The sequence below is a fragment of the Argentina silus genome (assembly GCF_951799395.1).
Source record: "Argentina silus genome assembly, chromosome: 4".
Taxonomy (NCBI): domain Eukaryota; kingdom Metazoa; phylum Chordata; class Actinopteri; order Argentiniformes; family Argentinidae; genus Argentina; species Argentina silus.
In genome coordinates, this window is record NC_139658.1 from 4,992,745 (window position 1) to 5,005,667 (window position 12,923).

The 12,923-nt window shown below is 43.2% G+C and overlaps 1 protein-coding gene across 1 annotated transcript in view; it reads right to left on the reverse strand.

The window, feature by feature from the left end:
* LOC310803870 (SLIT-ROBO Rho GTPase-activating protein 3-like) overlaps window positions 1-12,923 on the reverse strand; it is a 31,734-nt gene that overhangs the window by 14,328 nt on the left and 4,483 nt on the right. Inside the window, exons 3-5 of the mRNA XM_083668819.1 lie at window positions 5,456-5,651; window positions 2,410-2,572; window positions 728-790 (exon numbers count right to left, since the gene is read on the reverse strand). Coding sequence (XP_083524945.1) covers window positions 728-790; window positions 2,410-2,572; window positions 5,456-5,651 — 422 coding nt within the window. The remainder of the gene's footprint in view (window positions 1-727; window positions 791-2,409; window positions 2,573-5,455; window positions 5,652-12,923) is intronic.

Here is a 12,923-nt window from a genome sequence, read left to right on the forward strand (position 1 = left end):
TGTTGGGAGGGGGCTGGGGTGGATGGATGTAAAGAAAAAGCACAAGATGAAGAGAAGGAACGTCAATGCTGTGAGAAGACTCAATGAGGTCAGATACCTTGGGAGAGAGGATATTTTAACCATCAAAGGCCTGTGATTGACACCTAGTTCAGTAGCAGATCGAAGGTCTCTCTTCTACTGGTGCCCTTCTCAACATCCGTTATATAACAGGGCTCATGTCAGAAAACGAAAGTGTATGTGAGTATGTGTTTGAGCATAAGTAATGTTTGCATGCATGGTACACAGTCAAAAGATGGACAGAGGGATAACACAGATCTGTTATAGAATCACATATTAGCGGTGGGTAGAGCTCTACTGCAGGAGAAACTGCTGAGTGAGCTTGGAGCAGTGCCCGAAAGCAAGAACAGTTTCTCCTTCAACTCCTCTACCAACTTCTCAGCGGGAGGAAAAATGCAAATGTTCTCCTTCATGTCCTCCGGAGCAGGAAGAAATGACCTGTGTGTGGGGCTGTAGTGCTGATAAGGCATATCTACAGTGGGCAGTTTCCCAGCCCAGGCAGGGAGGCAGGCCAGAGGCCGCAGGGAACCTGGAGTTTGAGGTGTGTCTGATAGCATGATAACCTAGCCGCTAGAGGCCAACAGACATGGTGAGAAATACCAGGAGATGTTCTGTTCATAGAGATACTGTAAGAGATGGAAAGGGAGAGAGAGATGAGTTGTTTACTCACAGTGTAGAGCTCATTAGTGACTTTCACCAACTCTTCGTGCATCTGCACTCCGATGTCTTTGCTCTGAGAAGCAGCAGAAAAAAAAGTGTTAATCTCAAAGTGACAAGAGTAACAAACATGTTCCTTTGTCTGAGAGATGTGAAACGTTGTTATTTGCCTCTCTGCCAGAAAAGGTCTAATGTTACAGTATGCAATGGATGTACAGGCAGCTAAGAATAGACCTGTTTAATGGTTGTGTAGAACATTTCCAACCCAGGCAGTCTCGGTTCCAACTCAGTTACAGGAGCTAAGTGGCCATGATGGATTGGACATGTCTAGTGATGGGGCTTATAGCCCATGAGGAAGTAGGGAGGCTGGTGGAAAGTGGAGAGTGGTTTCAGTAATCCTGTAGTGAAGATATGGAAGATGGTGGAGCAAATCAATCCCTCTTTCCTCCTCTGAATCATACTGTAGGTGCTGCTATGGCAACAACACTGCATTTACAGAAGTAAGGGAAACATAAGACCACATTGAGAGCTGACATCTGACAGCATGATAAATGCCTCATTCATTAATCTCCGCCATTTGGAGCAAAGTGCTTCATCTCATAGCTAGTGCCATCGGCCTTGACATAGTTAGAAACTTTAGGCCACAACTCTAACTTATTGCTGAGGGAGACAGATTCCTGCAGGCAGTTATTCAGCCACCTCTGACTGTGTGTTGCCCCCCAGGCACCTCAGCCTCATCATGGCTCCCCACTGACAGCGCTCCCTTGAGGACATAAATCATGGGAGACTCCAGCCACTGCGGATCGATACTGAACTGAGCTCCTGTAGGCGCAGTGTTCCATCACAGTCCCCGAACCATGGAATTGTGGGCACTCTCTCCTCACACACACAGCTTACATCTGGTGTCCAAGAGCTTATTTGTATAGTTACAGTACGCTAAAATGAAAAAGAACAGTGCATGCACCAATATCCCTCAGATCATTATTTTCATGTACACTCGGAGTGTATGAGACTAAGATTACACACTGTGAACAAGGACCTCTACATTCGAGCATAGTGTATTCTCCACCAAAGGAATAATGTGTGGTGGAATTTAGGCTCAAGCACAGCTGTAGGAGGAGGAGGAGGAGGAGGAGGAAGAGAAGGAGGAAGGTGGAAGGAGAAAGGAAGGGAAGATGAGTGGAGAACAAAGGAAGAGCAAGGGGAAGAAAAAGACAGAATGGAGAGGACAAGAAAATATAGGGAAAGCAAGAGAAGCAGAGGGAGAGGAATTTGAGAGTGAGGAAAATGAGGGAATATACAGTATAAAGTACAAAGAGGAGGATGTGACCTCTAAACTGCAGGCAGGTAGGCAGGCAGGCAGGCAGGTAAGACAGATCATTGTTAGCATCACAAGGTGACAACCCAGTGAGTCTGTGCCAAGCTGAACATGCTGACTAGGTTTTCACACCCCAGCTGTGGGGCAATGGATGGTAGGTAAATGACCTGTGCTACTGCCTTGCCTTGTTAAATTGGTAAATTGATGTTGGTATTGTCCATTAAACAGACTGGTCAAGCCAATGGACATATACTGTACATCATTGACAGTTTCTTTGAATAACATTCCTTGGGTGAAGCTCATGTCAAAATCATTACAATCGTATGTATACCTAATAAGGCTTCTAAATGAAGGCTTTATTGGTGTTCTATTCTCACCTTCTTGAAGAGTCTGATGACATCCTCACCCACGTGTGCCAGACGGACAATGACATTGTTGTTATAGAGGTCGCTGAGTGTGGCGTGGTCTCTGCTCTCTCGCCTCGTCTGGTTCAGAACCAAATACCAACAGTTCACCGTGGACAGCAGGTTCTGGTCCTTCCTGGAATGGTCAGGTCAAAGGTTCTACTTTCACATAATAGGAATCAGGAAAATGTCAAGTGTCAGTTCACATAAACTAAAGATAGTTTAATCTGAAGTGTGGAAGCATTCCTCTTTAAGCCTGGAGTCATGTTCGTTGCCATCTTAAAGATGATGGTTGTATCTGCCTGTGTAAACACAGTGTGAGATCATTTAACATGCTCTGACTTCAGTTACAGTATAAATGATGTCAGCTTTTGTGTTCATGTGCTGTGAGACTAGTATTTTGAGGATATCTATCATCCAGTAGTTATCATATGAAAGCTGTCATCCTTTGTCATATGAAACAATTAGAGAGGTTGCCAGTACTTCAATTTGGAAAAGAACTACATTATGAATCTTTTTTGACAACAAAACCCAAAAGCACAATTACTTTTTGGCAAAGTCTACTCATAGTCAGGTCAACCCTGATCTAGGAGTGAAACAAGGTTTGGCTATATTCCTCTCCATTATGTATACACAACTGTAAGGACTAAAATACTTCAAGAAGATATGTGCCGAAGTAGCTGAATAGTTACAGCAAAAACTGGTTATTATAGTGAAATAAAGGTGAGACACTGTAGTATCACATTCTGTTCATTTCCTTTAAGAAGAGGAAGAGGAAGTACAACATGCTGATAGACTTTCAGATTGACATCTTTGCACCTCCATCTCGCATACAGTACATACACCAAATGCAAAAACATGCCTGAAAAGGAACCTCAAATCAACTCAGATAACATAAAACTCATCAATGACCGCAGATTGAGCAACGAGCAACATGAGATGAGACTACACAGCTAGATCAGCTAGGTAACATTCCAGTCATATACTGTGCACCCCACACCATGAACAGCACACATCTATTTTCAGGAGAAATAAATCTGTAATAATGTTACTGTATTTAATGCAATGGAATGTGCAGTAAGTAGTATTGAGGTATTCATACAGTGGGTTCCTCTAATTAGCTACAATGTCACTATGAATAACTATTTGCAACTCAAATGACACTATGCTCTATATAGTGCACAACGTTTGACCGGAGCCCTATGTGACCGTGTCTGCACACATTATAGATCTGTACCAGTCCTGTGTTAAGAGAAGAGCTTTGACTTTGGTTCTCTCATGAGCTCCTGACTTCTCTGTTTCTCTCCAAACAAGTGAGAGAAGGGAGAAGATGTCAAAACAGAGCATAAAAAGAAAATGGGGAAAGATTATCCGGGCATAGTAAGATAAAAGGATTGTTTTTAATATGATGCTCCAGGTAACCCACACCTCTGGGGCCGGCTCATCACATCTCACACTTTCATCCAAGATGCTTTGATAAAAACTTTAGCAAGCTCCTAACAGCTACTCTTTTGATTGATCCTGGACATGTGGTGTTACAGTAGGAACTCAATTGGGGACCCTGGGTGTGCCCCTGACTCAAGAGTCTGGGCAGAATTATAGTCAAAGAGCTTGTAAGACAGCCAACACTGTAGGGACTCTCAGAGCTGTCCATAGCAGATAAAAGATCCCTACATGCTCTGATCACTACACTTCACATACTCTGCAGCACTGGGAAGTTAGCTCTGGTGCACATCTGGTCATTAGTGAAAGAAGAAGGTGACTTACTGCCTGCCTCATAGCAGGACAAATCTACCATTGGAAGGTTGCTGAGAGAGAGAGAGAGAGAGCGAGAGAGAGAGACCTCAGAGGCTGGAGGGAGGCATGGATGGAATTATTCAATGTGGAGATTGAAGCAGCCCAGAGCACTCCATGAATGTGAATCCAGCCTTTGAAAGACAGAGATAATGACCATTTAATGCGAGGAGGTAGAAACTGGGACAGTGGGTTGAAGAGTAGAGTGAGAGCGAGATCTAGCAGTCAGAGTATCTTACAGAAGTGTCCCATGCTGTGAAGGAATGTTCCATTTATCAACGTCCTAGTCACTGTGTATTTCATTCATAGGCTCATCTTTAGGACCAATTGACCGTAGAGAATTACTAGACGAATGAGGTTGTCAGGCATGGGGATAGACATAGTCAGGTCAAGTGAGAGTGTGTGTAATGACTTTGCAAACTCCAGCTCACAAGTTAAAAGCTTGTATTGTGCTATACATACTGGAGTCCATGCAGAGCTATTTTCAAGCCCTTCTATTGATCATTCTCTGCTAAATGAAGCTGTGCTGCACACATCATATTGTCCTGTTAGACCGCAATCATTTACAGACAGAATGCCTTCTGTTGGAATGGATGCTGTTAGAAAATCGTCATGGGGGGTCTGTTGAACCGAAGGACAGCTTCTAAGAGCTTCATCTGAAAGTCACAATAAGCCACAGGCCTTTTACTCAATTGTTTCATGAAAACACCATAGGGCACAATTACTCCATAGTAACTCCACACATCTCTGTTGTGCATACATTTCAGTCAATGTGTGGTTAAAATTTATGAGGAGCTTCTACTGTAGGCAACCTCTTTGTTTCTTTAGCTGTGTGAACCCATGTTTGATTTCTCTTTGCCCATTTCTACATTTGTACGCACAGTATCGAGACAGTTGCCTGAGGTGATTCGCATGGAGCTCTGTGTGTGAATGAAAATGAAATGACAGGCACATAAACAGAAAAAGAGAGGATAATGAGCTTGACCTAGTTGGGAGAGAAACAACAAAGGTCTGAAGCCACAAGCTTTCTTGCCCCTGCCTTGGTTTCTGTTTTGGTCATTCTCCTTTTCTTCCTCTTTGGACTGCTCTCTCCCTCCAGCCCTCTCTCCCTCATCCCTCTCTCAGCAAACACTCATACAAGTCATACTGCACCTTACGGTATGTTAATAATGTAAAGGGTTAGGGTTAGCAGACACAGACAGGATCACGTGGCGGCGGGACTCACTTAAAGTGTTGGTGTTCTCTGGAGCTGCGGATCTTGGCTGAGAAGCGCTCGGCCAGTTTGTCCAGACCTCTGGAGTACTCCAGCTGGAGCTCGGCCTTGCGGCGGAAGAACTCCTGCAGGTCCTGCAGCAGCTGCAGCCGGGACTCGGACTGCTGCTCCAGACAGCGGAACTGCTCCACCAGCTGGTTACGGATCTCTGCCAATCAAAAGGGACACCCTCAAAGACTGACAGACCCCCATTGTGGAGCAGGCCAGGCATACAAGCTGGGCTCTGGCTGTGTGACAGGTTGGCCTATAAGCTGGGACAGTGCCAAAGCAGGAGCAATCTAACAGTCTTCTTGATTTTTGTCTGTGCGTGTGTGTGTGTGTGTGTGTGAGTGTGTGGTGTGTGTGTGTGTGTGTGTGTGTGTGTGTGTGTGTGTGTGTGTGTGTGTGTGTGTGTTTCTGAAGTGCAGTATATGTGAGGTGCATGTCTCCTGATTGTAACAGACAGAATGGAAAATAGGAAATAGGTCAGCCTCTCAAGTAAAAGCATTGTGCTGTGAGGGACCACAAAGAAAAGTGTCATGCAAAAATAGCAAGCATTCTTTGAATTACAAGACTGCTGTGACTTCTTCTTATGAGTTTGGAAACTCACTGCTCCTATTCATCGTTTAAAAATGGAAAAGATTCTGTATGTTTTAGTCTACATTCTGCAATGATAATCTAAATACTTGGCAAAACGAGTTGATATTATAATGTCTATCTAATCAAAGATAACATAGAGTGTAAAAGCCCTTGAGCTCTCTCATTGCCAGTGAAGAAGAACAAAAGAGTATGGGTACCTTTTGGCAGTGTATTCTGCTGTAGCTGTGTAATGTATAGCTGCTAGAGGCTACAGAGGAGGAGGATATGTTGGCCTAATAATATAGGGGTTCTGTATTCATTTCTATTTATTTATGTATTCATTTACTCAGAAGTATCTTGTTAAATATTTTTTGTTTTAAGTTAAAAAAAGATTCTCGAAGTTCTGTATCGAGACGGCAATGGCTGCTGTATTTGAGGAAGCTACAGAGGAGGGAAATAATATACAGTAGGCCTAATAATTGTTGTATGTATTTATTGAGCCTATCTATCTCTAAAGACCTCTATACAGTGGCCATGCCACAGGGACTGGAGTCCTAAGGTGATAAATGTAATGAGGCAGATGATCTATTTGGGGTGGCACAGTTTGAAGTGATGCTGATATACTCTGCTCTACTGGCTGCATTGACAGCTCTGCCAGACCACAGAACAGAGAGTGACATTCACATAAACCTCACCTCAGCAGGGAGTAAAACACACTCTGCCCACACAGAGAACAGCAAGTTCTCACACACGCACACGCACACGCACACGCACGCACGCACGCACGCACGCACGCACGCACGCACGCACACACACACACACACACACACACACACACACACACACACACACACACACTATGCCTATTGTTTAACCCACACAATAGTGTAAAACACAAGCCCAAAAAAGCCTGTCTGTGTATAATTGTAGACTTTTCCATTACTTCAAAGATTTCCACAATGTAGGGTGAATTGAGCTTTTTTAGACTCCCAAAACACAACAACACCAAGTGATTATGTAACATTGAAAGACTCAAAGTCTCTATAGTGGCAGGCTGTTCCAATTATGCATTTCACCATGCGAACTGACAGGAAGTCTATAGAAATGTTTCAATGAACAACATTTTACTGCCCCTTTTTGAAGAAAAGCACTTTTGTTTTCTTCTGAATGGTGTTTCAGTATCGATGAATAAGAGCGTACAAAAATGTCTCATGAGTGTACTGTGTACAGTGCGTGCGTGCGTGCGTGTGTGCGTGCATGCATGCGTGCGTGCGTGTGCATAAGTGTGTGTGTCCTCTTGCTGCTTGTTGGAAATGTATCCCTCATCGTCTCCATAGCTGCCTGGTTGCCTGGATACGGGGACCCTGGAGGCATCTCTGCAGGGCCGGGCCAGTTCCATGTTCTGACAGTCCCAGCAGCAGTCTGTTTAGCATAATGGCCAAGGACAAGGGCAACTTTCTAAGCCTTTCAATAGACAATTAATAGCCTGAGCCGAAAGGAGCAGCCATCAATTTTCAGCGGAAAGAAATTACAGTGCAGAGACCCACCGTGCAAAAATAGACCATCAAACAACATGATTTCTCTTTGAGTAATTGTAATCCTTTTCATCCAACAACTATTTATTGGTTTGTAGGGGGACTCATAAATGTACAACTACATAAGTAGAAAATCAAATGAGGGAGGAAATGTGAGTTGATTAAATAACTGGTTCATATAATATGATCACTGTGAAACTAATAGCCTTATGATATTTGCATTCCCTCCCTTGTGCCCTGACTATGTTCAGACTATAAATGGTTAGGGACGATCTGTACAATACTGCATTGGATTCAATCAATGATTTGGGCCTTTGCAGAATAAATAAGTCTTCAAACATCTCTAGTTAGCAGCATTCTCTCAAAAGAATGTAAGAGTGGCTCTGCGCCACGCTGTGAACTTGGCGGCACCACCAGGTAAACATTTCAAGGCAAATTAAACAATATATTTAGTAATGGGTAATTGAGTAACTATGTTGTAGGCAACGACATTGTTGTTAAAAATAAAGTTATGATGTTCCTCAGTGAAATCAGCATTTTAGGTATTTTCTGTGCATTTTGACATGAATAAACGCAAGTCGGGTTTTGATAATGCAATCCAGCGCCATTCTGTTAAAAAATCCTGGGGAGAATCCTGCAGTTAGTGTTATTGATGTGTTTTGCCAAAATGACTCAGATGTTCCCCATGGAATGTTGAAGTTTCATTAATGAGTGTGTCTGTCGATTTCCAATGTTTATTTTTCCCCAAAAACCAGAGTCTTCAGCATTGGTATGGTCCGGTGAGTTTTGCAAGCATTTTGACCAAACATTAATTACTTCCAGAAATCTGAAAAGGGGGCAGAGTGAATTGTGAAAAAAAATCCCTCTGGTTGCTCAATCATCTCTCTGGTGGGAGTGAGCAGTAAGTGGATGTTTATGCTGTTATTTCACAGCACATAGCCTAAACAAAAACAGACTTTTTTTTAGAGAATTTCCTAGACACACTAAGACACAGACTAACACACTCAGGGCTTCAATTTGCTTCTGCTAAAGAGTGCTAAAAGCATGTGCAAAGACCGTTTTGGTAATTCTGTGTCACCGCAAAGCGCCCTGACCAACACAAACTCAAACACCTATGACATTCCACGTTCAATAATTACCAATAGGTGAAAATAGACACTTATTTGATCATAACGGGCAGCAGTTGTTGCCTGTCAGGAATTATCCCTCATACCACCAGTATCTCCTCTATAAATATGTGGAGGTAAGCCTCGTATATAACATTTTTCAATGTCAAACATTGTGCTACACAATGATCCCATGATGCACTATAATTCTTTTAACGTCTTTTATCGTTTAATATTATCCACTATTGGCAGCCCCAAGTACGCTTACAACGATTACAGCCTCGAGTCTTCTTGGGTATGACACTACAAGCTTGGCACACCTGTATTTTGGGAGTTTCTCCCATTCTTCTGTGTAGATCCTCTCAAGCTCTGTCAAGTTGGATGGGGAGCGTCACCACTCAAGGACATTCAAAGACTTGTCCCGAAGCCATTCCTGCGTTGTCTTGGCTGTGTGCTTAGGGTTGTTGTCCTGTTGCAAGGTGAACCTTCGCTCTAGTCTGAGGTCCTGAGTGCTCTGGAGCAGGTTTTCATCAAGAATCTCTCTGTACTTTGCTCCGTTGATCTTTCCCTCGATCCTGACTAGTCTCCCAGTCGCTGCCGCTGGAAAACATCCACACAGCATGATGTTGCCACCACCATGCTTCACTGTAGGGATGGTATTGGCCAGGTGATGAGCGGTGCCTGGTTTCCTCCAGACGTGACACTTGGCATTCAGGCCAAAGAGTACAATCTTGGTTTCATCAGACCAGAGAATCTCATGGTCTGAGAGCATTAGGTGCCTTTTGGCAAAGCATTAGGTGCCTTTTGGCAAACTCCAAGCGTGCTGTCATGTGTTTTTTACTGACGAGTGACTTCCGTCTGGCCACTCTACCATAAAGGCCTGATTGGTGGAGTGCTGCAGAGACGGTTGTCTTTATGGAAGGTTCTCCCATCTCCACAGAGGAACTCTGGAGCTCTGTCAGAGTGACCATTGGGTTCTTGGTCACCTCCCTGACAATGGCCCTTCTCCCCCTATTGCTCAGTTTGGCCGGGCGGCCAGCTCTAGGAAGAGTCTTGGTGGTTCCAAACTTCTTCCCCAGATCTGTGCCTCAACACAATCCTGTCTCTACAGACAATTCCTTCGACCTCATGGCCTGGTTTTTGCTCTGACATGCACTGTCAACTGTGGGACCTTATATAGACAGATGGGTGCCATTCCAAATCATGTCCAATCAATTGAATTTACTACAGGTGGACTTCAAACAAGTCGTAGAAACATCTCAAGGATGATCAATAGAAACAGGATGCACCTGAGCTCAATTTCGAGTGTCATAGCAAAGGGTCTGAATACTTATGTACATGTGATATTTCAGTTTTTTATTTTAAATAAATCAGCAACAATTTCTAAAAACCTGTTTTCGCTTTCGAAAAAGCACAACAGGTTCATTAAACCATTACAGCATTTGGAAATGCGCAGCGGGATGAAACACATGAGTGTTTAGATTACAATATCATAGATACTTCAGCTTGTGGTTACATTTGTTGCCTCCAACTGATAGTATGGTGTTTTTATTTGTCAAAAATGATGATCCATTCCAACATTGTGATTACCATCTGAAAGGCTCTGCTTTAGGCAGCAGCAGATGTGAAAATATTCACCTGCCTGAGCTCAGCTGCTTTGTTCACAAACCTTACCTTCTGCTGCCCAATTCTCTTGCTTCCAAAAACATCAACCTTGTTGCTTTAAGTGAAAATAGCTTTTCCATGATGTTCAAAGAAACTTTGTCTGAGGTGGCTGCACAACCAGATCACTGCCTCACAGCCAGTTCTTTATGGAGGTGGTGATACTGTACATTAGGTGAAAGACTAGAGTACCTGGTTTGAACAAACAGAGTCAGCCTATACTTAGCTACATGTCAATATTTTGTCTTGTAGTATACTGAAGAACAAAAGAGACAATTATTTTCCATCAAAAGGGTGATCAATAAAAGGAACAGCATCTTAACAACCTCTCATAAAACAGTCCCTTTCAACCTGACATACACACTGGGGATACATAGCCAATGGAGTGATTCCTAGAGATAAAGCAGCAATAGTATGTAGCCATAATCCACTGGGTTTGGCTGGTGATATGAAATGTCTGTAACAATGCTATAGTAACAGTAGTAGTTACAATGCTGTAGTAGAGGTTGTTCGTTTTCTGAGGTTCGCAAGGGTACATGATTCCCCACTGCCTTGGAGGTTTGGGTGGTTAAGCCCCTGAGTCTGTCCCTGCATCGCAGCAGCACAGACATGACATAGAGGATGGTATGATACACAGAGAGCTGTCACAGTGAGTGCAATAGGCTGGACGAGCCACCGTACCTCTATGTGATGGCCAGTGGCGTTCTCTCTCTCTGGGGTTGTCTCTGCAGTAAGCCATGCGTGACTAGTCACATGTCGCCTAACCCAGACTGACACTTCCAACGTAATTTGGCACAAAGCAAGGCCGTGTACTGTGAGCACTTGTCTTGGGAGTGCAGTAATTACTATGAGACGTCTTTACAGACTCTTTGCTTGAATTCACATTTCTGTCTCTCTGTGGAAACAAATAGTTTTAATGAGGGAGGGCATCCCCATGCAGGCTAGCCAGTGAGACAGGAAGAGAGGTCCCAGACAGCTATGAGGTTCATAATCACCTCACGATTGATTTCCAATGCCAAGACATACATTATTTCAACTTCAACTGTAGCTCATTCATTGAGTGTTATCATTGCAGAGATAAAACCAGAAATACAGGTGGAGAGATGGTGGGGTGGGGTGGCATGGGGTGTAGGTGTAGGTGTGTGTGTGTGTGTGTGTGTGTGTGTGTGTGTGTGTGTGTGTGTGTGTGTGTGTGTGTGTGTGTGTGTGTGTGTGTGTGTGTGTGTGTGGGTGGGTGTGGGTGTGCTTCATTGTAACAGTGACACCATGACATCTCATGACAGCACAAGTCAAAGCATTTTTTCACAGTGATGAATACTGATGAGCAAGGGCGTATCCGGCAAGCCACCATGGAATGCAGATCTGCAATAACTGTATTAGGATGAAGAGAGGAAGAACACCAGACTGATCAAACGAAACAGAACTGCAATAATGTACTCCTCTGTGTAGAGAGTATTATAAATAACAGGCTAATGTACCTTCAGCAACTCATTGCACAACAGCACTGCAATGCCACAGTAATGTTTACGACCCAAGGCATGAACAAAGCAGGGTTTTTTAAGTGAAAAATGTGTTGAGGTTTAACATTCTAGCTGTTGCCTACATACTTCCAAAAAAACAGCCTTACGAAGACGAATTATGTTCAGCATGTTTTCTAGGTTGCCTTGGTTCTTTGTTAAATTATGTTATGTATGAAACCAGATTCAACCAAATGAAGCATGATCATAAGACCCAAATGGCCCGACTCCAAATTAGTGTAATGACATTAAAGCCAGAGCGGCCTATAGCCAGGGGTTTGACCCATGATCAAGGTCAACCCTCATTCAGTTGTGTTTTAGTTTCCAGTTGAGTAAAAATGGGGGAAGTGTCTTCTCTCCAGGACTATGTCTAATGGTCTGTGACTGAGTTGTAGCCGATCTGGTCGACTGAGTTTCTTTAGAATACATGCAAATAAGGATATGAAACCAAAGAAGGGTCAGACAGCAGACTGCATGGTTCCACACCAGCAATTATTCCATTCCACCTGGAAAATGACTTTAAACCAGAGAAAGTTACAATAGTCTACACAACGCTTAAAAAGTTATACAGTGTTCTCCCCAAAGAATGTAAGAGTGATGCTGCGCCACATTGTGAACTTTGTGGCGCCACTATCTAAACATTTCAAGGCAAATTAAACTATATATTTAGCAATGATAGAGTAACTATCTTTGATCGCCAATAACATCGTTATTGTTTTGATAATGCAATCCAGTGCTATGCTGTTCAAAAATCCTAGGGAAAACCCTGTCTATACCTGTCCTAAACCTTAAATTGTTATGTTTCTATAATTGTAGTTGTAAAGCAATCTTACAACTGCTATTGTACAATATGTGTTGCTATCTTATTCAAAATAATCTAGAACTGTTCCAGAATTCTTGGAAGGACAACTTTACCACACATTGCACTATTCATGCCGGTTTAACCTGTTATTTCTGACACATACCACCGTCATTGACTCACCATAGGAAGTGACCACATTTCACAGCCAGCATCACAGCAATGTAATGACATGCATCATGA